This window comes from Salvelinus fontinalis, chromosome 33 (assembly GCF_029448725.1).
Source record: "Salvelinus fontinalis isolate EN_2023a chromosome 33, ASM2944872v1, whole genome shotgun sequence".
Classification (NCBI taxonomy): domain Eukaryota; kingdom Metazoa; phylum Chordata; class Actinopteri; order Salmoniformes; family Salmonidae; genus Salvelinus; species Salvelinus fontinalis.
Window position 1 is genome coordinate 11,552,634 of NC_074697.1, and position 27,481 is coordinate 11,580,114.

The window sequence follows — 27,481 nt, forward strand, 5'->3', positions numbered from 1 at the left end:
GGTTCCATGTTTCATGAGCTGAAATAAATAAAAAATCCAAGAAATGTTCTATATGCACAAAAAGCTTACTCTCAAATTTTGTACATAAATTAGTGTACATCCCTGTTAGTGAGCATTTCTCCTTTGTCAAGATAATCCATACACTTGACAGGTGTGGCATATCAATAAGATGATTAAACAGCATGATCATTACACAGGTGCACCTTGTTCTGGGGACAATAAAAGGCCACTAAAATGTGCAGTTTTGTCACATGACACATGTTTTGAGGGAGTGTGCAATTGGCATGCTGCAGGAGCATCCACTAGGGCAATTGCCAGATAATTGATTGTTCACTTCTCTACCATAAGCCGCATTGTCGTTTTAGAGAATTTGGCAGTACGTCCAACCCGCCTCACAACCGCATACCACATGTAACCATGTCAACCCAGGACCACCACATTCGGCTACTTCACCTGCGGGATCGTATGAGACCAGCCACTCAAGAGAGCTGATGAAAATGTGGGTTTCTCAGGGAAGTTAATCTGCGTGCTCGTCGTCCTCACCAGGGTCGGGACCTGACTGCAGTTCGGCGTCGTAACGGACTTTAGTGGGCAAATGGTAACCTTCGATGGCCACTGGCATGCTGGAGAAGTGTGCTCTTCACGGATGAATCCTGGCTTCAACTGTACCGGGCAGATGGTAGACAGAGTGTATGGCGTCTTGTCGGCGAGCGGTTTGCTGATGTCAACATTGTGCCCCATGGTGATGGTGTGGTTATGGTATATGCAGGCATAAGCTACGGACAATGAACACAATAGCATTTTATTGATTGTGATTTGAATGCAGAGATACAGTGACGAGATCCTGAGGCACATTGCCGTGCCATTCATCCTCCACCATCACCTCATGTTTCAGCATGATAATCCACAGCCCCATGTCACAAGGATCTGTACACAACTCCTGGAAGCTGAAAATGTCCCAGTTCTTCCATGGCCTGCATACTCACCAGACATGTCACCCATTGAGCATGTTTGGGATGCTCTGGATCGACATGTACGACAGCGTGTTCCAGTTCCCGCCAATAACATTCCACAGCCATTGGGGGACAACATTCCACAGGCCACAATCAACAGCCTGATCAGCTCTATGCGAAGGAGATGTGTCCCGCATGAAGCAAATGGTGGTCACACCAGATACTGACTGGTTTTGTGATTCACGCCCCTACCTTTTTTTGTAAGGTATCTATTCCCAGTCATGTGAAATCCATAGATGTAGGGCTTAATTAATTATTTAAATTGACTGATTTCCTTATGGACTGTAACTAAGTAAAATCTTTGAAATTGTTGCATGTTGCGTTATATTTTTGTTCAGTGTACAAAGGTGCATATTGGACAGTTTGATTGAGAGGATTCTATACCTTTAGCCTTGGTGGCCACTGTTCCAGTTCAATAATTATATAGGTCAAGGTCACAAAAAGGTCAGAAATATCCTAATTAAGCAGAAATCACATCTACTGTAGATGTACTATTCCTTCGCACCCAACTCTAAGACAGACCAACTCTAAGACAGACACCAGACAAGAGTTTTGATGAGTAGATTCATATTGTACTTTTACATGATGCTTCAGTCATAAGGCCTCCTGATGTAAGCCTGTTGTTCTGGAACGTTTTGGTTGGTTGGCATGACGATTGTGTCCCCCCCTCCCTCCGTTTCTGTGGTGACAGGTCAGTTGTCCTGGTTCTTCCTAGTGATTTTGCCACGGTTTCCGGGGCGATGCCAGACCTGGGCCATGATTCGCTCCTGCCGTGTTACAGCACTGAAGTCCAACTTCTTCAAGTGAGGCAGAGCCGCAATCACATACCCCCTACACACACACACACACACACACACACACACACACACACACACACACACACACACACACACACACACACACACACACACACACACACACACACACACACACACACACACACACACACACACACACACACACACAGAGGGGTTCTTATAACTGGGTGTTTGTCCAGATACACAAACTTCTGATACACAAAAGTTTAACCATAAGGCTCCAGGGCTGAACACATACATACACTGTAAACGTGTAGTCATTTAGCACTGAGCAGAGAGTGTGAATGCTCAAAACTCAGTAGGAGTTTGCCGTGTTGCTATGCAGACAGGCAGAGAGCTGGTGTGTAACAGGATATCTCTGCTCATTTGAAGCACCAGTCAGAATGCTACGCAGCTGCAACTCTAACCCAGCACCTATTACACACAGGGCTCAGAGCCACATAGCCCTCTGCGAACAGACAGCATTCAGACAGCACATTGAGATCACACTAAGAGTATGAGTGGAATAAACAACACCTGTAACCCATCCCACCCTCCCATCTGGGGCTAAGGGGAGGCACATTGGTGCCGGCCTGTGTTTGCGTATGTGTGTGTGTGGATGAGTTTACTGTGTGCATGTGTAGATTTAGGTTTAGCAGCTGTTCTTTAATCCCTGTGGTGCTTAGTGTGCGTGTACCTGTTGCTCCCCTCATTCTCCATGGTGTTGCCGTGCAGGGTGAGTGTATGGAGGAAGGGCAGGGCGCCCAGCTTATCCACCTCTGAAAGGTTACAGATGCTGTTACCATGGAGATACAACACCCGCAGTTCCTTCAGCTCCACCAGGACCTGGGACACAAAGTTCACACACACACACACACACACGCACAGGGTTTAGAGTGATCACTGCTAATGTACTAGAGCCCTTCATTTGACCCCCCTGCCAGGCTGTGGCTGTTCAGGGAGACAGTAGACTTGTCTCAAATTACACAATATCCCCTATATAGTGCACTACTTTTGACCAGAGCCACTGTATGTACGTGACTACGTGGACTCAACTCACTGGGTCTATGTGTGAGATGTCGTTGAAGGACAGGTCGACCCAGGCGAGCTGTGAGGGCTCTGAGAGGAAGGCTGAGACCGTATTATTGAAGCCACTCAAGTCTGTGATGATGTTGTTGTTGAGACGCAGCGAGCGGCTGCAGAACTTCCTCTCTGCATTTCGCTTCAGTGGCCGCAAGCCCTGATTTGGCTCCTCCGTCAGAGCGTCTGAGAGAGAATTTGTGTGAGAGGACTTAGAGGTGGCATTGAGAATAGGAAAGGAAGCCACAACTCTAATGAGACACAGCCACAAGAGGGTAGAGAGCAGTGGAGGCTGCTGAAGGGAGGATGGCTCATAGTAATAGCTGGAATGAAGTCAATGGAAGGGTATCAAACAAATCAGACGTGGTTTCCATGTGGTTGATACCATTCCATTGACTCCATTCCAGCCATTACTATGAGCCGTCCTCCCCTCAGCAGCCGCCACTGGTAAAGAGTGTTGAGGAACAGGTACAACGCTCTGAATTGCATCTCAATAGTGGAATCCTTTCCTTCATCCGCATTAATAGTCATGTGAAAGAACCTGCTGGTTTACCTGTCATTGAGCTGAGGCATTTGAATGATAAATCCACAGGAGCGCCATACATTTTTACAGCCTTTTGGCTAACCTGTATGATGATAAATATAATATTTAAATGAATCCAGCTAATTTAAAAGAGGACTCCTGTATCATCTTTGCACATAGCCTAGCTATTTTGTCCATGCTAACGTTAACGTTAGCTACAAATCAAACAACGTCTATTCACTTGACTTTATCTCTGTTTAAGGCATACAAAACACAAATGACATAGCTACATTTCTTCATAAAGAACTAGAGTTCTGCCTACAACGAATTAAACCTAATTTAGCTATTTTACCCATAAAAAAAAAACTCAAACAGCTCGCTAGCGATCATGTGCTAGACACTTGTTTGTATTTTCATCACAATGAGCGAGAACTACACTACAACAGTCGGTTTCCAAGGAGACGAGTCTTTGAAATGTGGGAATTGTAGTTTAAATATTTTATTAAACGTATTTATTTTATTTATTAAATTGTACATTGTTGCAGAAAACCCATTGAATAATATTCAGAAATGTTCCCATACAATAGAATAGTGTATACGTTTGAATAATTACTATTAATGTTTTATTCATAAGAAATTATTAACTGAAAACTACAGTAAATCGTTATTCGCTCACAAAATGTCGAGTTCTGCACAAATAACCAATTGACGTCTTGCAGCTCTGAAGGCATCCAATAGGAAGGCTTGATAATCACCAGCGCCCAAATTTGAAAGAGTAGACTTTTTAGCACTTCGAAAGTAGACCTGGTGTTCGAAACACAAAGTTATTTTGGTAAGCGGGTGCTACCTAGATTTTGGTATTTTCGAGACGGAATTGATAAATGTTTTCTACATATAGCTAGCTAATTGCAAAGGTAAGACATACTTCTGCTCATTAATAATGGTTTAATTAACAAGCTACTGTAACGTTTAGTTTGCTAGTCTCACTGCCAGTGTTAGCTAGTAGCTAACGTTAGCACTGAGAGTAACGTTAGCTCGCTAGCCGTTAGGTAGTAACCAGAAAATCCTTTAAGTACCATTTATAGCTGTCGAGTAGCTAGCTGACGTTAGCTATTAACCAGATACCTTTTTGAGATTCCTTTCTCTAAGTAACTAGTTACTTTATCTTTAGGTAGCTAGTAACGTTACACCTTCAAATTAGAGGATTCGGCTGTTTCAGCACACAGCCTGTAATTTCCATAGATTAACATTGGCAGTAGAATGGCCTTACTGAACCGCTCAGTGATGTTCAATGTGGCACCCTCATAGGATGCAACATGTCCAACTAGTAAGTAACTCAAATTTCTGCCCTGCTGGAGCTGCCTCGGTGCTGTTATTGTGAAGTGGAAACATCTGGGAGCAAAAATGGCTCAGCTGCGAAGTGGTAGGCCACACAAGCTCACAGAACGTGAGTGCTGAAGCGCGTAGCATATAAGTCAACTTTCTATAAGTCAACTTTCCTCGTTTGCAACACGCACTAATGAGTTACAAACTGCCTCTGAAAGCAAGGTCAGAACAAGAACTGTTCGTCGCGAGCTTCATGAAATGGGTTTCCATGGCTGAGCAGCTGCACAAAAGCCTAAGATCACCATGCACAGTGCCAAGTGTGGAGTGGTGTAAAGCTCGCCGCCATCGGACTCATTGAAGCAGTGGAAAAGAGTTCTCTGGAGTGATGAATCACACTTAACCATCTGGCAGTCCGACGGATTAATCTGTGTTTGGTGGATGCCAGGAGAACGCTACCTGCCCCAATGCATATTGCCAACTGTAAAGTTGAATGGAGAAGGAATAATGGTCTGGGGCTGTTTTTCATGGTTTGGCCTAGGCCCCTTAGTTTCAGTAAAGGGAAATCTTAACGCTACAGCCTACAATGACATTCTAGATGATTCTGTGCTTCTAACTTTTTGGAAACAGTTTGGTCAAGGCCTTTTCCTGTTTCAGCATGGCAATGCCCCCGTGCACAAAGCGAGATCCAAACAGATAGTTTGTCAAGATCGTTATGGAAGAACTTGGCAGGCCTGCACAGAGCCCTCACCTCAAATCCATCGAACACTGCCAGCCAGTCCTAATCGCCCAACATCAATGCCCGACCTCACTAATGCTCTTTTGGCTGAATGGAAGCAAGTCCCCGCAGCAATGTTCCAACATCTAGTGGAAAACCTTCCCAGAAGAGTGGAGGCTGTTATAGCAGCAAAGGGAGGACCAACTCCATAATATTAATGCCCATTATTTTTGGAATGAGATGTTTGACGTGCAGGTGTCCACACACTTTTGGTCACGTAGTGTAATTGGAGTTGCTGATAGCTTATGATAGCAAGCTAGCTGCTCAGACTGAGCGCTCTTCTTTCTTCCATACAGTGGAATGATTGATACTAATGTCTGTCTGTTTTCCATGATCTAGTGAGCAGCAAAGATGGTACTTCATCTTGATAAAGAGCATGCACTGTTGGAATGGGTAAGTCTGCTTTGTTTTCTGTGGTCTTAACCAATATAAGCTCTAAGTACTTAGTTTTGTATGTCTTGCTAAATTGAATACTTATTTTCTTTTGTCACTAGGTTAACCACCTGAATGTGGACCTCCCGGTGCGGAGCATCAACGATTTACAGGATGGCGTTTTGTTGATGAAGCTCGTCTATAAACTGTGAGTAAAAACAATGTTCCGTAATAGCTTAGAACCATAGATATTTGTCCTCGTCTGGATTTCGCTGACTTGGTAGTTTGATTCTTCTCTGCTGTAGTAGCTTCTTGTGTTGGTCATTGACGTCTGTGATTCTGACAGGAGAAAGGAAGAGCCCGCTAAGTCCTATTTGGACCAGCATGTCCAGGAGAGGCTGAAAGTGGTCTCTGACTTCCTGCAAGGTGAGTCACACGCACTGATCACTAGTCATGGTGGGGTGTAGTTTTCCCCCACAGACACATGGCTAATAGTCCTGCCGTTGTGTTTTTCCAGGGGACTGCAGGTGCAGCACGGAACGGGGAGCTCTCATCTCCTGGGACAACATCAGCAATGGCCTAAACCTGGAGGTGGAGTTATCCAAGGTATTAGGTTTATACACCTGAGTTTTATTCAGTGACCAGATGTGATCTCGAGCCCAAGTAGACATCATGAATTGATGGATGGAATGCTCAGAGGCCACTGCATTGTGTTCAGCTCTACACTTGACCCAACTCTCTCTCAAAGCAACGTTTATTGGTTACATGCATAGAATACAGGGTGTAAATGATACAGTGAAATGCTTAATTGCAAGCTCTCCTCAACAGTGCCATAATACATTTTATTAAAAAATAATTATGTAGTACAAAAATAAAACAAATAGTAATGTTTGGAAATGTATACATCCAGTAAGAATATACAGTATAGACTATGAAATGTGCTGAGTTCATGATCCAGCCCATCTCTAACCTGTTATGAGAATTAAGTTCTCATGTTCTTTAACCAATTAAATTACTCAGTCTGCTATATCAGGATTTGTAAGATACTGATAGAAATAAAAACAGACAGCGGCCCAGTCTACAACAGTCAAATGTTTATTTACGGAACGTTCTCCCGATCATTACATGTACATTGGTTTATATACCTCTCATTTCGTCATAAATGTCCCTCTAATACAATGATAATATAGTTTACAAGTCCTTCTCATATATTGTCTGCCACCTGTTGTACAATCTACTACAAGCCCAAGGTTTCTCCCCTCCCTGGTTGGGGAGACTTCCTTCCATGTTATCAGTTCCACAGTGGTCACAAGTTGTCTTCCACAGTTCCTTGCCTACCAACAGTCCCTCTTTCTCATGGACAAACATGACTCATCAGACAGGATATCATTCTGTTAGTTATAATTCTACGTTAAATGTATACATAATTTAGTCATTATTCATACAATTCCCATCTCTAACCCAGATCCCTGGGTGGCCTGTTTTATACTTTGTGTTTTTCTCAGGTGCTTGTGCTCCTGTACTACCATAGTGTGATCAACAACCATGTTGACCTGAACCAACTGGAATACAAGTTTGAGGTAGGAGGGTCCTTGTGCTCTTAGTGGCATACCATGAACTTACATGTTTCTTGTTGCCCGATAGCAGTGCAATTTATGTGACTAACTTCTGTTTTTCTTCCCTAAGGTTGAGCTTGCCTCCATGCTCCGCTTTGTATTGGACAATGAGAATAGCCTCTACTTGAGTGAGAACTTGGAGAAATATCTAAGGAAGAAGCGTAAGCCTTGACTCATATGTTTCAGGTTACGTTCAACAATTCACCTTATGGTTGCAGTACAGAAACACGTATTCTCTTTCTCTCTCAGCCCTGTTTAGTTTCAACAGTGACATCTCCAGTACCTCCTCATCCTCCTTGTTCAACGACGAGTCGCCAGTCTTCCAGCGCAGAAAGAAGATCGGTTCAGTTCAGTTTCTGGACCTACAAACTGTTGCGTCCTCGTCTGTCAGGTATTACTCTGTCGCTCCATCTCTCCTCTGTTAGTGCTCACTCGTTCCTCTTCTAGTATGCCACCTATGGTATCCTAGCTACGGCCCTAGTGAGTTACTAGTCTAGAACAGCTGATGTTTGCTAGCTGGTCTAATGATCTGTACGCTGGGTGAGAACACTGATCTGTCTGAGTAACCGGTGCTTTTTCCTGTTTTCTCCCACCCGCCTGTGCAGTTCTCCCCTGCAGGATGTGATGAACACTCCTCAGTTCCAGCTGAAGAAGCTGCAGAGGCAGCTGCGTCAGGAGAGAGACATGAGGGATGAGCTGGAGAAAGACCTGACCACCAGCGCCACCACCCTCACCCAGAGAGGTACCTACCTGGCTCTGTCTGATTTTTAATAAGGATGTACCTGCTCTTTCACCACTACCTCCTCTGGATTCTTACTGTTCCTGCTGATGAGTTCTGGCTGAACTTGGGATATTGTTAATTATCAGGTATCCTATTGAAATATTCAATGATATAGTCTAGGGTTTACACCAGATGTTAATGGTTATCTGTAGGAGGAATTGTAACGCTCACTGCGAGCAATGGGTGGTTGGAACTTGGTTGGAGCTTTCATAGTGCCCGTCGATTTCTTACTCAGATATTTAGAACCTAACACTGCTCTTTCACCTTCCTGTAGAGAGTCAGATCTGTCAGCTGCAGCACCGTATTGAGAAGCTGCTGAGGGAGCAAGCTGAGCAGGAGCAGGAGCCCCGGGATGAGCTACAAGAACTGCACAGCAAGAACGAGGGGTAGGAAGGGAGCGAGAGAGGGGGGGGGGTCACGGTAATGTTGAGGTAATGCTAGGTGTGTGTAACGGCATTCTCTATTAGGCTGCGGACCCGTCTCCATGAGGTGCTGAAGGAGTGCCAAGCGTTAAAGACCAACTCATCTCAGATGGAGCGGAAGGTGGATAGCCTGACAGAGGAGAATGGCACCCTTTCTGCCCAGGTGAAGGACTCTCCTTGTACACGTTTCCTTCAAGGCCCACTGCAGGAAAACATTAGATTTTCCACACTATGAGGTTGTGAAACTTATAATATCCTTTTAGTGTGAGAGCTGTTTGATAAGACCGCCTGAAATTCTCAGCCTGTTTTGGTGGCATGGAGTTTTGGACTGAAAGGTGACCTCACCAGAAGGTATAATTTAATGGACCAATAAAAACACAGAGAGTTTCAAAACCTCTGCCAATAACAGCAAATTTTCAGGTTGCATATCCCTCCCTTTAAGCTCGTCCAATTAGACCCCTCACTCAGACCACTCCCAGACAGTTCTAGAAAAATTATTGCTTGAGAAATTGGTCTTTGCTAATGAGCTATTTTGGTTTATTTTTTTACCATTTTAATAGAAAAAAATAATAACATGAAGGTACTAAATTGTTACTCAAAGGTTTGATATTGAGATAACAGCTGCAATTTAACCTTTTAAATCAAGTCATGACGACCATACACAGCCTATAGGGATTTACTAACTGACAACTGTCTCATCATTTGTGTGTGTCAGATGCGTGAAGTGATTGCTCGGTTGGCGAGTGCTGAGGCTGAGGTGGACAGGCTGACTGAGGCCCAGGCCTCTGCTCAGGGGGAGTGGAGCAGCAGACACTGCCACCTTCAGGCTGAACTCAACCAGGCCACTGCTCAGAAGGTGAGGCCTATAGAACAGGTCCCATATTCATAAAGCGTCTCCAAGTAGAAGTGCTGATCTTGGATCAGTTTTGCCTTTGTACAACACAATAACTAAAATATACTTGGACAGAGGGGGCCTGCTTCTAGATCAGCACTCGGAGACGCTTTATGACAAGAGGCCCCCGAATATCTCAATTTGTGCTTGCCTCTTTTTACGTTCTCTTCCTTATTCTTTCTGTCTGTTAGGAGTGTCTGAGTGAACAGATGCTGATCCTGCAGAGCAAGATCTCCTCTCTAGAGGACGAGCTGAGTAAAGCCAAAATGCAGGAAAAAGGGGAGGTTATGGGCCCTATCTTGGAGGTTAGCATTTACCCAGATACTTAAAGCTGAACCAATTGTCACAATGTTCAAGGGTTACATTACATCCAACTTTTAGTTTCAGTGTTTGTGTTTTCAACCACACGTCCTTCCTTGTTTACCCCCACAGTGGGAGCAGCTGAAACAGGAGCTGGCCGATGCCACCCTCAGGCACGCAGAGTGTGAGTGCACCATCGCTCGTCTGAAGGGGGAGAAGGAGCAGGCTGCCACCCTGCATGCCCAGGAGAGGGCCTCGCTACAGGCAGAGAGCCAGAGACTGCAGGTCCTGGTGACTGAGCTCCAGGAAGCCCTGAGTGCTCTGCGCGCTGACAGAGAGGCTCTGGAGTTGGCCTCCAAGGAGGAGAGGGAGTCCCTGACTGCCCAGCTCCACACCCTGACTGCTGAGGTGGCCAGCCTTACCCAGACTGTACAACAAAGGGAGCAGGAGGTGAAGGCGCTGGGGGAGGAGGTGCAGCAGGAGTGCATGCAGAGAGGGGAGCTGAACCTGGCTATGGAGCAGCAGGAGAGGGAGGCCAGAGAGGAGATCCAGGAGCTGACCAGCCACGTGGACACCATGGGTGTCTCTCTGAGGAGGGCTGAGGAGGAGGTGCAGGTCAGGGAGAAGCAGCTTGCCAGGCAGCAGCAGGAGAGCGCTCTACAGAGGGAGGTCCTACAGGAGGAGATGGCTGCATCTGAGAAAGCGTTAAAAGAGCTGAAGGAGCAGGAAGAGGCCGTTAGAGAGGAGGCCACTCGACTGCACCAGGAGATAACTACACATGCTACGGACCTCTGTAGCCTGAGGCAGGAGCACACTGCTCTGCAGGAGCAATTGGCTAGGCAGCAAGAGGAGATCTCCCTAGAAAAGGAGGCACAGTCCGCAGCCCACAGGGAGAAGGAAGCGGTGAAGGAGGAGCTCTCTCAACTCCAGGATGAGGTGAGGAGCCTGGGGGAACAGATGGCCCAGCTGGAGGAGGCTCAGAGGGAGAAGGAGCGTCTCCTCCTTCAGTCCACAGAGAACATAGAGACCCTCCAGACAGAGAGAGCCGCTGCCTCGTCCCTCGCTGAAGCCAAAGACCTGGAGCTCAGCAGCCTGAGAGAGGAGGTGAGGGCCAGGGAGGAGCAGCTAGCCATGCAACAAGAGGAGTACCGCTTACAGCAGGAGGAGCTTGCAGCTCAGGAGAATGAAATCAGTAACATGAGAGAGCGGCTCGCTGGCCTGATGGACCAGATCTCTCTGCTGAAGGAGGTGTGTCAGGAGGGCAAAAACATGGATGCCCTGAGAGAAGAGCACACTGCCCAGTTGGAGCAGCTGCGGCTAGTGAAGGAGCAGGTCGAAGAGGTCCAGGAGAGGAATGAGGAGACCTCGGCAGCTCTCAGGGAGAAGGAGTCGTCTCTCAGGGAGAAGGAGGAGAGCCTCCGGAGGCTGGAGGAGGAGCTACAGTCCACCACCTCTCTGGCCTCCCAGAGACGACAGGAAGAACTGACCTCACTCAAGGAGGAAGTCATCTCGCTGCAGGAAGAGGTGGAGAGGAGGCGTGCAGCGGAGGCCCTGGCAGTTGAGGAGGCGAGGGAGGTGGCTAGGGAACAGGAGTCTAAACGTATGGAGCTGGAGGAGAGTGTGTCAGCCCTACAGCAGCAGCTGGACTCAGCCATCCAGGACAATGACATGAAGAGACAGAAGTGTGAGAGGCTGGAGCAGGACCTGGAGCAGAGAGGAACACGGGTGGAAGAGCTGAGGCAGCAGGAGGATGGCGCCAGACTGGAGGCCACTCGACTCCGCCAGGAGATCTCTACACATCTCAGCCATCTGGAGGTAGTGCAGAGGGGGAAGGAGGAACTAGCCAGGCAGCAGGAGGAGCTGAGAGGGGAGGTGTCCCTCCATCAGCAGAGAGCTTCAGTGCTCCAGCAGAGCCTGGAGGAGCAGGAGGTCGCTATGAGAGTGTTAAAGGAGCAGACGGAGAGCACCAGAGAGGAGGCCACTGTGAAGATGGAGGCCCTACAGGCTCAGCTGGAGTTAGTGTCGTCTCTGGCCGCAGCTAAAGACCTGCAGCTCAGCACTCTGAGAGAGGAGGCCTCTGCCTTACAGGAACAACTAGCTAAGAGAGAGCAGGAGATCTCCCTTCAGAAGGAGGTGCTGCAGGAGGCCCAATGGGAGAAGGAGTCAGTGGAGGCACTGAGAGAGGAGCTGGCCAGGCAACAGGAGGAGCTGAGAGAGGAGCTAATCCTCCAGCAGCAGAGAGCTCAGTCCTTAGAACAGAGCCTGGAGGAGCAGCAGGAGGCCCTGAAAGAGCTGACAGTGAAGGAGGAGAGAGCCAGAGAGGAGGCCACTCAACTCCGCCAGGAGATCTCCACACATCTCAGCCGTCTGGAGGAGGTGCAGAGGGAGCAGGAGGGAAAAGCAAGAGAGGAGTCCACTGTGAAAATGGAGGCCCTACAGGCTCAGCTGGAGGTAGTGTCGTCTCTGGCCGCAGCTAAAGACCTGCAGCTCAGCACTCTGAGAGAGGAGGCCTCTCTACTCTGCCAGGAGAACACCAAACATGCAGCTGATCTAAAGGACGTGCAGTGGGAGAAGATTCGTATGGAGAGCCTGTTGAACGAGGAGCACAGAGCCTTACATGAGGAACTGGCCAAGGAGCAGGAGGAGCTGAGGGGAGAGGTGTCCCTCCACCAGCAGAGAGCTGCAGAGCTCCAGCAGAGCCTGGAGGAGAAGCAGGAGGCCCTTAGAGAGCTGAAGGAGCAGCTTGTCCAGCAGCAGGAGGACAGCTCCCTACAGAAGGACTTGCAGGAGGCCCAGGCTGCAGCCCTCCAGGAGGAGGTGGTAGACGCTCTGAGAAGGGAGGTGACCCTCCACCAGCAGAGAGCTTCAATGCTCCAGCAGAGCCTGGAGGAGCAGGAGGTCGCTATGAGAGAGCAGGAGGAGAAGAGCACAGAGGCCACTCTGAAGATGGAGGCCCTCCAAGCAGCTAAAGACATGCAGCTCAGCACAATGACAGAGAAGGCCACTACCTTACAGGAGCAGCTAGTTAAGAGGGAGCAGGAGATCTCCCTTCAGAAGGAGGCGCTGCAGGAGGCCCACATGGAGAAGGAGTCAGTGGAGGCACTGAGAGAGGAGCTAGTCCTCCAGCAGCAGAGAGCTCAGTCCTTAGAACAGAGCCTGGAGGAGCAGCAGGAGGCCCTGAAAGAGCTGACAGTGAAGGAGGAGAGAGCCAGAGAGGAGGCCACTCTGAAGATGGTGGCCCTCCAAGCAGCTAAGGACTTAGAGCTCAGCACCCTGAGACAGGAGGCTACACAACTCCGCCAGGAGATCTCTACACATGTCAGCCACCTGGAGGAGGTGAAGAGCGAGGGCCACCTGAGAGAGGAGCACACTGCCTTACAGGAGCAGCTGGCCAAGCAGCAGGAGGACAGCTCCCTACAGAAGGACTTGCAGGAGGCCCAGGCTGCAGCCCTCCAGGAGGAGGTGGTAGACGCTCTGAGAAGGGAGGTGACCCTCCACCAGCAGAGAGCTTCAATGCTCCAGCAGAGCCTGGAGGAGCAGGAGGTCGCTATGAGAGAGCAGGAGGAGAAGAGCACAGAGGCCACTCTGAAGATGGAGGCCCTCCAAGCAGCTAAAGACATGCAGCTCAGCACAATGACAGAGAAGGCCACTACCTTACAGGAGCAGCTAGCTAAGAGGGAGCAGGAGATCTCCCTTCTGCAGGAGGCCCACATGGAGAAGGAGTCAGTGGAGGCACTGAGAGAGGAGCTAGTCCTCCAGCAGCAGAGAGCTCAGTCCTTAGAACAGAGCCTGGAGGAGCAGCAGGAGGCCCTGAAAGAGCTGACAGTGAAGGAGGAGAGAGCCAGAGAGGAGGCCACTCTGAAGATGGTGGCCCTCCAAGCAGCTAAGGACTTAGAGCTCAGCACCCTGAGACAGGAGGCTACACAACTCCGCCAGGAGATCTCTACACATGTCAGCCACCTGGAGGAGGTGAAGAGCAAGGACCCCCTGAGAGAGGAGCACACTGCCTTACAGGAGCAGCTGGCCAAGCAGCAGGAGGAAAACTCCCTACAGAAGGAACTGCTGCAGGAGGTGCAGGCCACAGTCCTCCAGGAGAGGGAGGCTAAGGAGGCACTGAGAGGGGAGGTGTCCCTCCACCAGCAGAGATCTGCAGAGCTCCTGCAGAGCCTGGAAGAGCAGAAGGTTGCTATGAGGGAGGATCTAGTCAGGCAGAAGGAGGAAGGGCAGGCAGCAGGCCAGGTGGAGAAGGAGTTGATGGAGCAAGAGAAGGAGGCTCTGTTAACCCGGGCGCTCCAGGCAGAGCAGAACCAGAGCAAGCTGGAAGAGAGCATGGCTGAGCTGAGAGCCCAGGCAGAGAGCAGAGAAAGTGGCCAGAGACAACAGCTGGATGCCCTGCTCCTGGAGAAGGAGAGGCTGACTGAGGGTAACCAGGTCTTGGAGATGAAATGTAGCGCCGCCCAGAGGCTGGAGGCTGTACTGCAGGAGGAACTGGCCCTGCTGACAGAACAGATGCAGGGAACGGAGTTGGAGAAACAGGTCAGAGATCTACGGGAACAACTTGCTGCCAACACTGAGGTAGTGGAACACTACAAAACACAGGTGAGTCTAAACACACAACCACATAACACATCTCTGAGCTAACACACACCTCACCCTGGCAGTAGATAGAGTTATTCAGCTTTGTCTTGGAGGTTGAGGTGTGGGATATTTTTGTTCCCAGGTTGAGAAGGCCAAGAGCCACTACTCGGGGAAGAAGCAGCAGCTTGTGGAGTCTCAGGAGCAGGTGACGGAGCTGCAGCGCAGCCTAGAGGTCAGACAGCATGAGGTCAACGCCGTTACCACAGAGATGAAGCTGCTGCAGAATGAGCTGGAGAAGGCCAGGAGCAAAGAGAAGAGCCTCAGCTCCAAGGTCAACACTCTGGAAGCACAGGTATATACACATTATCTACCCTCTATCAGGTTATATTATGCATCCTATCATACAGTATGTCAGCTTCATATTGACATGAAACGGATATCATTTGTGTGTTTACAGCTTGCGTTTGCTGACCGTCACCTTCGAGAGCAGAGCCAGGTTCGACCTGAGGGGGGACCAGGCAGGATTGAGAAGATGAGAGGGGGTAGAGAGAGTGTCTATCTGAAAGTCCCCCAGAGCCAGACTCACCAGGAGACCAGCGGTGACAGCCTGGACCTGAGCCTGGACGACTCCCTCAACACTACCACGTAACTCACCTTCTCTTCCATCACCATCTCCTCTGACCTTGACTTGCAGCTAGGTGACTGGTATACATCTCCCTCTCTCCCTGCCCTGTAGGAGGCCGTTGAGGCCTGACGAGTCCAGTACTCCCCTGGTGCGTAGCTCGGAGCGTGTAGCTGCTAAACGGCGTGCTCTGGGAGGGGATTCACTGGAGACCCTCTACTTCACCCCCATGAATAACCGTCAGATCAGCAGGTAGGTTTAGAACGTGTGTTCAGCACCACTAGTTTAACTGCTACTATATAGACGTTCATCGTGGTTATTCTCCCCAGGAGCAGCACTGAGCGCCGGCTAGAGGGCAGCATCACATCTCTGGGAGAGCTGGCTCTGGACTCAGCCAGGAAGAGACCACCCACCTCCTCAGCTAGACGCCGACGGACCACCCAGGTCATCAACATCACCATGAGCAAGGTGGAGGGAGCACTGGGACACCTCTCACTGCACGTTCTCACTCACGCTCACCTCTCTCTCGCTCACTCTCACCTCTCTCTCGCTCACTCTCACCTCTCTCTCGCTACATTCTTGGGAGCACCCTGTCTCACCTTTTGGTTTTCAACTCACATCTATGGGTCTTTTAGGTTGGTTGACGTGCTGAGGAAGACCACTGAATTGCAGCATAGTGAGTGAGATGGTTGACTTCTCCTCTCTCCCCCATATAGAAGAGCCCTGGTCGCGGAGGAGCAGGAGGGGATAGTGACAACGAGACGTTCTACAGCCTGGCCTCGGTCCGCTCCCATCCCAACATCACCGGAAGAACACACACCGCACGACCTGTCTCCATGGAGATCTTCCACACACCCGGAAAACCTGCCGTTGCCTTGAGCGATCAGCTCCTCAGTCTCCCTGGATACCGCCGAAGCACCGTCCACGTTGCAGCTCCACAGAGTACGAAGCGTTTACACACGTTCTTCAACGAACCCCTTGTCCTTAGCCCATGACACTTCTCCATTGCCTCCCACTTCTTCCAGATGTTCCAAGGAGGCACCAAGAGGCTGATTGGCCCAGAGGTTTTACTACAGTATGTTTATGTTCTGCATGTTGTGTAGGTACGGGCCACTTCTGTGTGGGGGCAGAGAATGAGCCTGACCATGCTGCTGATGACTGGCTACGCATCGCTGAGCTGCAGGCCAGAAACCAGTCCTGTCTACCTCACCTAAAGAGCAGCTATCCTCTGGAGTCCAGGGTACACTCCCCAGCTCACTGTTACTCTCCATCTAGCCAGCTGTCACTTTCTCAAATGTTTTGCTTGTAATCATCCCATCTCTAAACCCTGCCTCCTCCCCCTTGCAGCCCAGCCTGGGACCGTCCTTTGAGTTCACCGACGATGACCTGCGCATGGGCGACCCCACGGAGACTATCCGTAGAGCCTCTGTGATGCCCGGACAGATTCAGGAGTCTCTGTCATCCCACCGGCTTTCACTCCACCCGGGACCGGCCGACAGCACCACGGCCACCAGGCCAGCCTACGGCTCTCACCGCCTCTCACTGATGCCCCCCAAACCTAAAGCCAGCAGCACCTTGAACAACCAGAACACACACAACCTCAGGGGGAGCAACCTGTCACTCAAACGCTCAGCCAAAGATCAGGAACCAGACACACCTGAGGTGAGGATGGAGGGGAGGGTGAGGATGGAGGGGAGGGTGAGGATGGAGGGGAGGGTGAGGATGGAGGGGAGGGTGAGGATGGAGGGGAGGGTGAGGATGGAGGGGAGGGTGAGGATGGAGGGGAGGGTGAGGATGGAGGGGAGGGGAGGATGGAGGGGAGGATGGAGGGGAGGATGGAGGGGAGGGGAGGATGGAGGTGAGGATGGAGGGGAGGGTGAGGATGGAGGGGAGGGTGAGGATGGAGGGGAGGGTGAGGATGGAGGGGAGGGTGAGGATGGAGGGGAGGGTGAGGATGGAGGGGAGGGTGAGGATGGAGGGGAGGGTGAGGATGGAGGGGAGGGTGAGGATGGAGGGGAGGGGGAGGATGGAGGGGAGGGGAGGATGGAGGGGAGGATGGAGGGGAGGGTGAGGATGGAGGGGAGGGGAGGATGGAGGGGAGGGTGAGGATGGAGGGGAGGGTGAGGATGGAGGGGAGGGGGAGGATGGAGGTGAGGATGGAGGGGAGGGTGAGGATGGAGGGGAGGGTGAGGATGGAGGTGAGGATGGAGGGGAGGGTGGGGAGGGTGAGGATGGAGGATGGAGGGTGAGGATGGAGGGGAGGGTGAGGATGGAGGGGAGGGTGAGGATGGAGGGGAGGGTGAGGATGGAGGGTGAGGATGGAGGGGAGGGTGAGGATGGAGGGGAGGGGAGGATGGAGGGGAGGGTGAGGATGGAGGGGAGGGGAGGATGGAGGGGAGGTGAGAATGGAGATGTTAATGTGGGGGTTCAATCATTAACCTGTTTGTTTAATTCTACATTTACTGAATTCTCTTTTCTCAGGCTAAGAGGATGGCAACCAGCTGTTTCCCGCGCCCTCTTACCCCTAAAGGAGGTCGTTTCAGCTCATCCAACAACCGTCAGCCTCTTAGCCCTGTGAGTCTCTTCCTCTGGACTATAACATGTGGTTTGTTTACTTAGCAGCAATGGTAGTGGCAGGACGTTTTGTTAGCATACTCCAAACAGTAGGCCTAAAACATCCACCCATCCTCTCTGTCAGGCTGAGCGGAGACAGTCCATGGTGTTCTCCATCGACAACACGCCTCGTAAGGCAGCCTCCAAGAGCGGCTTCCTACAGAGAGGCATGAGTAAGATTCGCAGCTCCACGCGTAAATCCCCAGGGAACAAAAGCTCTCGTGTCCCGCCGTCCGGAGATGGGAAGTCTCCCCGCAGTGGAGCCGGGAGTGTGAAGTCCCCTCAGCCGGGAGGGAAAGCACAGAGGAAGTCCCCTCGGACCAACAGCATCAAGTCTCCAGCGAACTCCACCAGCGCACGCAAGGTGAGAACCACTTCCTTTCTCCAGACAAGCGGCATATGATCATATGCATACGAGATGATTTGTAGCCACAACGGACATGCTGTTTGACCCCCCCCACCCCGTATCAGACCATGTCTAACCACAGCGGTACGGTGTGTGTTTAGGAACCTGAGGTGTTGGTTGGAAAGCCCATTCATCTGAGCAGGTTTTCTATCAGTTCTGATTCACTCAACTGCTTCATTAACACTGGGCTGTGCTGCAGGGGTGTGTCTGTCTGGGGGGAACGTTGGGTGCTCTCTCACTAATGTGTGCTGGTATTATTCATATCACCTGATAGTCCCTTGGGGTTACGGTGTTAGTTTGTGGTGACGTGTTTTCTAAATTCCCTGTTTGCTACATTACACCTGACTGTCTGCAGGACCGTGTCATTACATGCCATTTGGGAGCACTACTTCCAACGTTTTGACACAGTTGGCTCTTTTCCTCAATGCAGACCTGCTATTCACTTAGGTGTCTGGGTGATTATCCAGTGTGTTCCTCTCTTCTCCCTGGTAAAACATGTTTTCTCTCTCCACAGATGAACTTCAGGAGGAAGATGTGAATGAACATCTGATCACTCAACACGTTTTCTTTTACATAATCTACCAAGAATAATCATTCAATTGTTTTATGTGCAATAATTACAAGTATACTTTCACCAGAGGTTATATTATATTTACTTAATTGTATATTTACTTACTTAACTAATTTGGGTTTTAATAATTTGGTTTCTTTTGAGATTTAAAATCTCAATGGGTTTTTTATTTGACCTCCTAATGATGTAAATGTAACAGTTAAGCCCTGTTCAATGGGGTGGCGAGGTATCCAATACTGTTATAGGTCACCTACTGTACACACCTGGTACACTGAATCATCATGATGCATCACGCTTTGACTTTATTTCATCTCATCTTCTTTGGCTTAAAGTCCCCCCCCCCCCCCTTTTAGCTTTAAAACCTTTTTGTATCATATTTACATGAATTGTCTTTCAAATAAAAAGTATTAAACAATCTGTAAAAAAATATTTTGAAAGGTGAAATTTTGTGAAGGGAATTCAACATTTTACATTATGGCAGTGGGATTTTAATCCAAAAAAAAGGCCTGGATTTAATGCTCCGAAATTCCATAGAGAATGATTTTAATTCTCTGAAAATACCTCACGGTCATTAATTTGTGAGTAGGGTATTCTAGCTGTAATCGACTGTATAGTTTGGGATTATTTTCAAAGGCGTTTGATTCAATTCTGTCTTAACTTGGTCTGTAATACAACCTGAATGGTACAAGTACCACCAGGCCATAGTCAGCCTACTTCAACCCCTTGCCACTTCATTCATTTCACCGACAGCCCCCAGAATCTCTTCCCCGTCACAGGAGACTTGTGATTTGAGCCTGTTGGTAGAACCGAAATGGATTCTGATTCAGAGGTGGTGAGATGAGTGGACCAGTATCACTTGTCTGTTAGGCCTCTGGAAAACAAGTGTTTGAAGGATTTTAGAGTCAGATGAATGAGTCCGTGTGTTATCATGTTTAAACAAATGAGTCATTGGAGCTATTTTCCCGTTGGTCTCAAAAAAAAATGTACGTAGTATTTTGTTGTGACCCCAGGCTGCCTGGTTAGAGAAACATGTAAGTCTTGTTACAGCTAAAGGCTGTTCACTCATCATAACTGGCAGGGTGTTTTCAATAGTGCATTTCCAGGTCCAAATGTCATTTTGGGAAACCAACCACAGCCTATGCAATTTAGTAATACACGTTTAGAGAACAGTGAACCGGTTTTATTTGCTGTCAGGATCCTGCAGGGTAGCTGGAACCAGGAGAGACCTCCCTCTAGTTATGGCTTCCGTGGAGAAGAGGACGAGAACATCAGAGGCTCAGAGCTTTTCTGGTAAACTGGAACTACACAACTCAAAATCACATTTATTTATATAGCCCTTCTTACATCAGCTGATATCTCAAAGTGCTGTACAGAAACCCAGCCTAAAACCCCAAACAGCAAGCAATGCAGGTGTAGAAGCACGGTGGCTAGGAAAAACTCCCTAGAAAGGCCAGAACCTAGGAAGAAACCTAGAGAGGATCCAGGCTATGAGGGGTGGCCAGTCCTCTTCTGGCTGTGCTACACAACTCTTCACCACTCACACTATGCTATCACTGGGTATTACACATATACTGGCTACATAGCTGATGCCTGCTGGACTGTTCATTTATCACGGTACTCCACTTTGTTAATTTTTTTGTTTATCTGTCAGCCCTAGTCCCGAACTCAGGCTCTGTGTGTAGTTAACCGACCCTCTGCCCATTCATCGCCATTTTACCTGTTGTTGTTGTCTTAGCTGATTAGCTGTTGTTGTCTTAGCTAGCTCTCCCAATCAACACCTGTGATTGCTTTATGCCTCGCTTTATGTCTCTCTCAAATGTCATTATGCCTTGTACACTGTTGTTTAGGATAGTTATTATTGTCTTCGTTTACTGCAGAGCCCCTAGTCCCACTCAACATGCCTCAGATACCTCCCACACATGCGGTGACCTCACCCTGTATAACCAGTGTGTCCAGAGATGCAACACACACACAGGGGTAACACACACACAGACACACACACAGGGGTAACACACACACAGACACACACACAGGGGTAACACACACACAGGGGTAACACACACAGACACACACACAGGGGTAACACACACACAGACACACACACAGGGGTAACACACACACAGACACACACAGGGGTAACACACACACAGACACACACACAGGGGTAACACACACACATAGGGGTAACACACACACACACACACATAGGGGTAACACACACACACATAGGGGTAACACACACACACACACACACACACAGAGGTAACACACACAGAGGTAACACACACACATAGAGGTAAAACACACACATAGAGGTAACACACACACATAGAGGTAACACACACACATAGAGGTAACACACACAGAGGTAACACACACACACACACACACACACATAGAGGTAACACACACACACACACACACACACATAGAGGTAACACACACACACACACACACACACACACATAGAGGTAACACACACACAGGGATGAGAGCAGCCCACCCAGGCAGACTCCCCTGAGCCCCCGCCCCCGTCGAGCCTGAGGACCAATCACAGGAAGGGGGGGATGACGAGCAACAGCCAGACCTGCCCTACATATTCAAGGTGGGTGTGTTTTCACCAATGTGAGTGTGGAGGTAGAAACTGTGTCTGATCTGTCATTCTCTTGCTATGAGAGTATGTGTGTCAACTCTCTCTCCTCCCTTTCCTCTCTCTTGTCTTGCAGAGTTCTCTGACTGCCCTGAGTAGTCCTGAGTTACACCTGTTTAAGCGCCCTCCTTCTCCATGGCTGACCTGGAGGAGAGCGATACGCTGGACCTAGTGGATAAGATGCTGGAGCTCTTCTGTGAAGGCTACCAAACATTTACAGTCACACCCTGTTAGTGCACTGCTTACTACAATCACACCCTGTTAGTGCACTGCTTACTACAATCACACCCTGTTAGTGCACTGCTTACGACAGTCACACCCTGTTAGTGCACTGCTTACGGCAGTCACACCCTGTTAGTGCACTGCTTACGACAGTCACACCCTGTTAGTGCACTGCTTACGGCAGTCACACCCTGTTAGTGCACTGCTTACTACAATCACACCCTGTTAGTGCACTGCTTACTGCAGTCACACCCTATTAGTGCACTGCTTACTACAATCACACCCTGTTAGTGCACTGCTTACTGCAGTCACACCCTGTTAGTGCACTGCTTACTACAGTCACACCCTGTTAGTGCACAGCTTATGACAGTCATACCCTGTTAGTGCACTGCTTATGACAGTCACACCCTGTTAGAGCACTGCTTACTACAGTCACACCCTGTTAGTGGTATTTGCTATTTCATTAGGATCCCCATCAGATGTTGCAAAAGCAGCAGCTACTCTTCCTGGGCTCCACACAAACCATGAAACATAATACAGAATAACATAATACAGAACATTAATAGACAAGAACAGCTCAAAGACAGAACTACATTTATAAAAATTAAAGGCACACGTAGCCTACATATCAATGCACACAAACTATCTAGGTCCAACTATCTAGGTCCAACTATCTAGGTCCAACTATCTAGGTCCAACTATCTAGGTCCAACTATCTAGGTCCAACTATCTAGGTCCAACTATCTAGGTCCAACTATCTAGGTCCAACTATCTAGGTCCAACTATCTAGGTCCAATAGGAGAGAGGTGTTGTGCCGGGAGGTGTTTCACTGCTTACTACAAAACAAACTATGTGAAGAATAGGTTGTCATTAGAGACGGTGCCTTGGTATAACATTATGTCTGTTCATAAAGGGCTTTCGGTTTCTGATAAACTGTACGACCTGCGGGTGGCGCTCTGCATGCTGGAGAGCATAAAGAAACCCCAGCAGGCCCAGGAACTGGAGAGGAAGTGCAAGAGGGGAAAGAACCAGAACTTTCTTTCACTGACCAAACCAGAATAGATCTGGTTTCAAATCATTTAGCCAGCAGCATAGCACCCAGCATCCCACCGCTGGTTTCCTCTGAAACTAAGCAGGGTTGGTCCTGGTCAGTCCCTGGATGGGAGACCAGATGCTGCTGGAAGTGGTGTTGGAGGGCCAGTAGGAGGCGCACTCTTTCCTCAGGTCTAAAATATAATATCCCAATACCCCAGGGCAGTGACTGGGGACATTGCCCTGTGTAGGGTGCTTTCTTTCGGATAGGCTGTTAAACTGGTGTTCTGACTCTGTGGTCACTAAAGACCCCTTGGCCCTTATCGTAAGAGGAGGTGTGTTAACCTCGGTGTCCTGGCTGAATTACCAATCTGGCCATCATGGCCGTCTAATTATCCCCACATTCCAATTGGCTCATTCATCCCTCTTCCCTGTAACTAATCCCCAGGTCGTTGCTGTAAATGAGAATGCTTTCTCAATCAATTCACTTGATAAAATGAGGGTAAAATATTATTTAAATACTTTATCTGTGCATTTGAGTATTTGAAAATACACAGACCAAAACAATTACTTTTATTTGAGTGTTTGAATGGTTATTTGTAAAAAATAAATAAAAAATAATAGTCAACCAAATTGTATTTGAAAATACTTTCAAATACAGTAGTGAAAAAAGTACACAAGTCATACTGTAGTAAAAGTAAAGATATCTTCATAGAAAATGACTCAAGTAAAAGTGAAATTTGAGTAAAAGTCTAAAAGTATTTGGTTTTAAATGTACTTAAGTATCAAAAGTAAATGTAATTGCTAAAATATACTTAAGAATGAATTGTAAAAGTATACATCATTTCAAAATCCTTATATTAAGCAAACCAGACAACACCATTTTCTTTTTTTAAAAGCCATGGGCACACTCCAACACACATAATTTACAAACTAATAATAATATTTAGTGAGTCCACCACATCAGAGGCAGAAGAGATGACCAGGGATGTTAAAAGTGTGTGAATTTGACAATTGTCCTGTCCTGCTAAGCATTCAAAACGTAATGAGCACTTTTGGGTGTCAGGGAAAATGTAAAAAGTACATATTTTCTTTAGGAATGTAGTGAAGTAAAATTAAAAGTTGTCCAAAATATAAATAGTAAAGTACAGATACCCCAAAAAACAACTTAAGTAGTACTTTACACCACTATTAAAATATGTATTTAATAACTGGGTTAAATGCATGGGAGTGTATTTGAATCGGTGTATTTGAGTATTCTCTAAAAATGTCCACATATATTTCCAAGTACATTCCCATATTTAACTAGTTTTTTTTTTTTCTTAAAATAAAGGAATTGATAAGTAATTTAAATAACTGAGATACTCTTCCTTCCCTCTCTCTTCCTTCCGTCTCTCTCTCTCTTCCCTCTCTCTGTTTCCCTCTCTCTTCCCTCTCTCTGTTTCCCTCTCTCTTCCTTCCCTCTCTCTTCCTTCCCTCTCTCTGTTTCCCTCTCTCTTCCTTCCCTCTCTCTGTTTCCCTCTCTCTTCCTTCCCTCTCTCTGTTTCCCTCTCTCTTCCTTCCCTCTCTCTGTTTCCCTCTCTCTTCCTTCCCTCTCTCTGTTTCCCTCTCTCTTCCTTCCCTCTCTCTGTTTCCCTCTCTCTTCCTTCCCTCTCTCTGTTTCCCTCTCTCTTCCTTCCCCCTCTCTGTTTCCCTCTCTCTTCCTTCCCTCTCTCTTCCTTCCCTCTCTCTTCCTTCCCTCTCTCTTCCTTCCCTCTCTCTTCCTTCCCTCTCTCTGTTTCCCTCTCTCTTCCTTCCCTCTCTCTTCCTTCCCTCTCTCTTCCTTCCCCCTCTCTGTTTCCCTCTCTGTTTCCCCCTCTCTGTTTCCCTCTCTCTTCCTTCCCTCTCTCTTCCTTCCCCCTCTCTGTTTCCCGCTCTCTTCCTTCCCCCTCTCTGTTTCCCTCTCTCTTCCTTCCCTCTCTCTTCCTTCCCTCTCTCTTCCTTCCCCCTCTCTTCCTTCCCTCTCTCTTCCTTCCCTCTCTCTTCCTTCCCCCTCTCTTCCTTCCCCCTCTCTGTTTCCCTCTCTCTTCCTTCCCTCTCTCTTCCTTCCCCCTCTCTGTTTCCCTCTCTCTTCCTTCCCTCTCTCTTCCTTCCCCCTCTCTGTTTCCCTCTCTCTTCCTTCCCTCTCTCTTCCTTCCCCCTCTCTGTTTCCCTCTCTCTTCCTTCCCTCTCTCTTCCTTCCCTCTCTCTTCCTTCCCTCTCTCTTCCTTCCCCCTCTCTTCCTTCCCTCTCTCTTCCTTCCCTCTCTCTTCCTTCCCCCTCTCTTCCTTCCCTCTCTCTTCCTTCCCCCTCTCTTCCTTCCCTCTCTCTTCCTTCCCTCTCTCTTCCTTCCCTCTCTCTTCCTTCCCCCTCTCTTCCTTCCCTCTCTCTTCCTTCCCCCTCTCTTCCTTCCCTCTCTCTTCCTTCCCCCTCTCTTCCTTCCCTCTCTCTTCCTTCCCTCTCTCTGTTTCCCTCTCTCTTCCTTCCCTCTCTCTTCCTTCCCTCTCTCTTCCTTCCCTCTCTCTTCCTTCCCCCTCTCTTCCTTCCCCCTCTCTTCCTTCCCTCTCTCTTCCTTCCCTCTCTCTTCCTTCCCCCTCTCTTCCTTCCCTCTCTCTTCCTTCCCCCTCTCTGTTTCCCCCTCTCTTCCTTCCCTCTCTCTTCCTTCCCCCTCTCTGTTATCCTCTCTCTTCCTTCCCTCTCTCTTCCTTCCCTCTCTCTTCCTTCCCTCTCTCTTCCTTCCCTCTCTCTTCCTTCCCTCTCTCTTCCTTCCCTCTCTCTTCCTTCCCTCTCTCTTCCTTCCCTCTCTCTTCCTTCCCCCTCTCTGTTTCCCTCTCTCTTCCTTCCCTCTCTCTTCCTTCCCCCTCTCTTCCTTCCCTCTCTCTTCCTTCCCTCTCTCTTCCTTCCCCCTCTCTGTTTCCCTCTCTCTTCCTTCCCTCTCTCTTCCTTCCCCCTCTCTTCCTTCCCTCTCTCTTCCTTCCCTCTCTCTTCCTTCCCTCTCTCTTCCTTCCCTCTCTCTGTTTCCCTCTCTCTTCCTTCCCCCTCTCTTCCTTCCCTCTCTCTTCCTTCCCCCTCTCTGTTTCCCTCTCTCTTCCTTCCCTCTCTCTTCCTTCCCTCTCTCTTCCTTCCCTCTCTCTTCCTTCCCTCTCTCTTCCTTCCCCCTCTCTGTTTCCCTCTCTCTTCCTTCCCTCTCTCTTCCTTCCCCCTCTCTTCCTTCCCTCTCTCTTCCTTCCCTCTCTCTTCCTTCCCTCTCTCTTCCTTCCCCCTCTCTGTTTCCCTCTCTCTTCCTTCCCTCTCTCTTCCTTCCCCCTCTCTTCCTTCCCTCTCTCTTCCTTCCCTCTCTCTTCCTTCCCTCTCTCTGTTTCCCTCTCTCTTCCTTCCCTCTCTCTGTTTCCCTCTCTCTTCCTTCCCCCTCTCTTCCTTCCCTCTCTCTTCCTTCCCTCTCTCTTCCTTCCCTCTCTCTGTTTCCCTCTCTCTTCCTTCCCTCTCTCTTCCTTCCCTCTCTCTTCCTTCCCCCTCTCTGTTTCCCTCTCTCTTCCTTCCCTCTCTCTTCCTTCCCCCTCTCTTCCTTCCCTCTCTCTTCCTTCCCTCTCTCTTCCTTCCCTCTCTCTTCCTTCCCCCTCTCTTCCTTCCCCCTCTCTTCCTTCCCTCTCTCTTCCTTCCCCCTCTCTGTTTCCCTCTCTCTTCCTTCCCTCTCTGTTTCCCTCTCTCTTCCTTCCCCCTCTCTGTTTCCCTCTCTCTTCCTTCCCCCTCTCTGTTTCCCTCTCTCTTCCTTCCCTCTCTCTTCCTTCCCTCTCTCTTCCTTCCCTCTCTCTTCCTTCCCTCTCTCTTCCTTCCCTCTCTCTTCCTTCCCTCTCTCTTCCTTCCCTCTCTCTTCCTTCCCTCTCTCTCTCTTCCCTCTCTCTTCCTTCCCCCTCTCTGTTTCCCCCTCTCTTCCTTCCCTCTCTCTTCCTTCCCCCTCTCTGTTTCCCTCTCTCTTCCTTCCCTCTCTCTTCCTTCCCTCTCTCTTCCTTCCCTCTCTCTTCCTTCCCTCTCTCTTCCTTCCCTCTCTCTTCCTTCCCTCTCTCTTCCTTCCCCCTCTCTGTTTCCCTCTCTCTTCCTTCCCTCTCTCTTCCTTCCCCCTCTCTTCCTTCCCTCTCTCTTCCTTCCCCCTCTCTTCCTTCCCTCTCTCTTCCTTCCCTCTCTGTTTCCCTCTCTCTTCCTTCCCTCTCTCTTCCTTCCCTCTCTCTTCCTTCCCTCTCTCTTCCTTCCCTCTCTCTTCCTTCCCCCTCTCTGTTTCCCTCTCTCTTCCTTCCCTCTCTCTGTTTCCCTCTCTCTTCCTTCCCCCTCTCTTCTTTCCCTCTCTCTTCCTTCCCCCTCTCTGTTTCCCTCTCTCTTCCTTCCCTCTCTCTTCCTTCCCCCTCTCTTCCTTCCCTCTCTCTTCCTTCCCTCTCTCTTCCTTCCCTCTCTCTTCCTTCCCCCTCTCTTCCTTCCCCCTCTCTTCCTTCCCCCTCTCTTCCTTCCCCCTCTCTGTTTCCCTCTCTCTTCCTTCCCCCTCTCTGTTTCCCTCTCTCTTCCTTCCCCCTCTCTGTTTCCCTCTCTCTTCCTTCCCCCTCTCTGTTTCCCTCTCTCTTCCTTCCCTCTCTCTTCCTTCCCCCTCTCTGTTTCCCTCTCTCTTCCTTCCCTCTCTCTTCCTTCCCTCTCTCTGTTTCCCTCTCTCTTCCTTCCCCCTCTCTGTTTCCCTCTCTCTTCCTTCCCTCTCTCTTCCTTCCCCCTCTCTGTTTCCCTCTCTCTTCCTTCCCTCTCTCTGTTTCCCTCTCTCTTCCTTCCCCCTCTCTGTTTCCCTCTCTCTTCCTTCCCCCTCTCTGTTTCCCTCTCTCTTCCTTCCCTCTCTCT

General features: G+C 49.1%; 2 protein-coding genes across 4 annotated transcripts; one reads left to right on the forward strand and one right to left on the reverse strand.

The window, feature by feature from the left end:
* Window positions 1-786: 786 nt before the first annotated feature.
* On the reverse strand, window positions 787-3,828 carry LOC129831715 (leucine-rich repeat-containing protein 51-like). Its single transcript, XM_055895101.1, has 4 exons — window positions 3,444-3,828; window positions 2,871-3,076; window positions 2,508-2,656; window positions 787-1,844 (listed from the first exon to the last, which is right to left on the reverse strand). Exons 1-4 carry the CDS (start codon window positions 3,493-3,495, stop codon window positions 1,706-1,708), a joined length of 546 nt encoding a protein of 181 aa, XP_055751076.1. The 5' UTR covers window positions 3,496-3,828; the 3' UTR covers window positions 787-1,705.
* A 25-nt stretch (window positions 3,829-3,853) lies between these two features.
* numa1 (nuclear mitotic apparatus protein 1) lies at window positions 3,854-19,116 on the forward strand. Of its 3 annotated transcripts, none has more exons than XM_055895093.1 (25): window positions 3,854-4,327; window positions 5,854-5,907; window positions 6,009-6,094; window positions 6,233-6,312; window positions 6,404-6,492; window positions 7,392-7,466; window positions 7,573-7,663; window positions 7,752-7,893; window positions 8,108-8,244; window positions 8,558-8,669; window positions 8,751-8,868; window positions 9,421-9,561; window positions 9,789-9,902; window positions 10,030-14,496; window positions 14,618-14,827; window positions 14,933-15,120; window positions 15,212-15,349; window positions 15,427-15,565; window positions 15,814-16,039; window positions 16,201-16,337; window positions 16,445-16,759; window positions 17,579-17,671; window positions 17,796-18,074; window positions 18,218-18,258; window positions 18,631-19,116. In XM_055895093.1, the coding sequence occupies exons 2-25, from the start codon at window positions 5,866-5,868 to the stop codon at window positions 18,632-18,634; spliced, it is 7,464 nt and encodes a 2,487-aa protein (XP_055751068.1). In that variant the 5' UTR covers window positions 3,854-4,327; window positions 5,854-5,865; the 3' UTR covers window positions 18,635-19,116. The 3 variants fall into 3 exon arrangements, with proteins under 3 accessions (XP_055751068.1, XP_055751070.1, XP_055751069.1); XM_055895095.1 differs by having other exon boundaries at window positions 15,427-15,541; XM_055895094.1 differs by lacking the exon at window positions 18,218-18,258.
* Window positions 19,117-27,481: the final 8,365 nt, after the last annotated feature.

Coding starts and splice junctions, on each gene's coding strand:
- LOC129831715 (XM_055895101.1), bottom strand. CDS start 3,495: ATGTATGGCGCTCCTGTGGATTTATCATTCAAATGCCTCAGCTCAATG. Junction 3,077..3,443: donor ATGCCTCAGCTCAATGACAG/GTAAACCAGCAG, acceptor ATTCTCTCTCAG/ACGCTCTGACGGAGGAGCCA. Junction 1,845..2,507: donor GAGAATGAGGGGAGCAACAG/GTACACGCACAC, acceptor GTGTGTGTGTAG/GGGGTATGTGATTGCGGCTC.
- numa1 (XM_055895093.1), top strand. CDS start 5,866: ATGGTACTTCATCTTGATAAAGAGCATGCACTGTTGGAATGG. Junction 8,670..8,750: donor CTGCACAGCAAGAACGAGGG/GTAGGAAGGGAG, acceptor ATTCTCTATTAG/GCTGCGGACCCGTCTCCATG. Junction 16,040..16,200: donor CCACGTTGCAGCTCCACAGA/GTACGAAGCGTT, acceptor CATGTTGTGTAG/GTACGGGCCACTTCTGTGTG.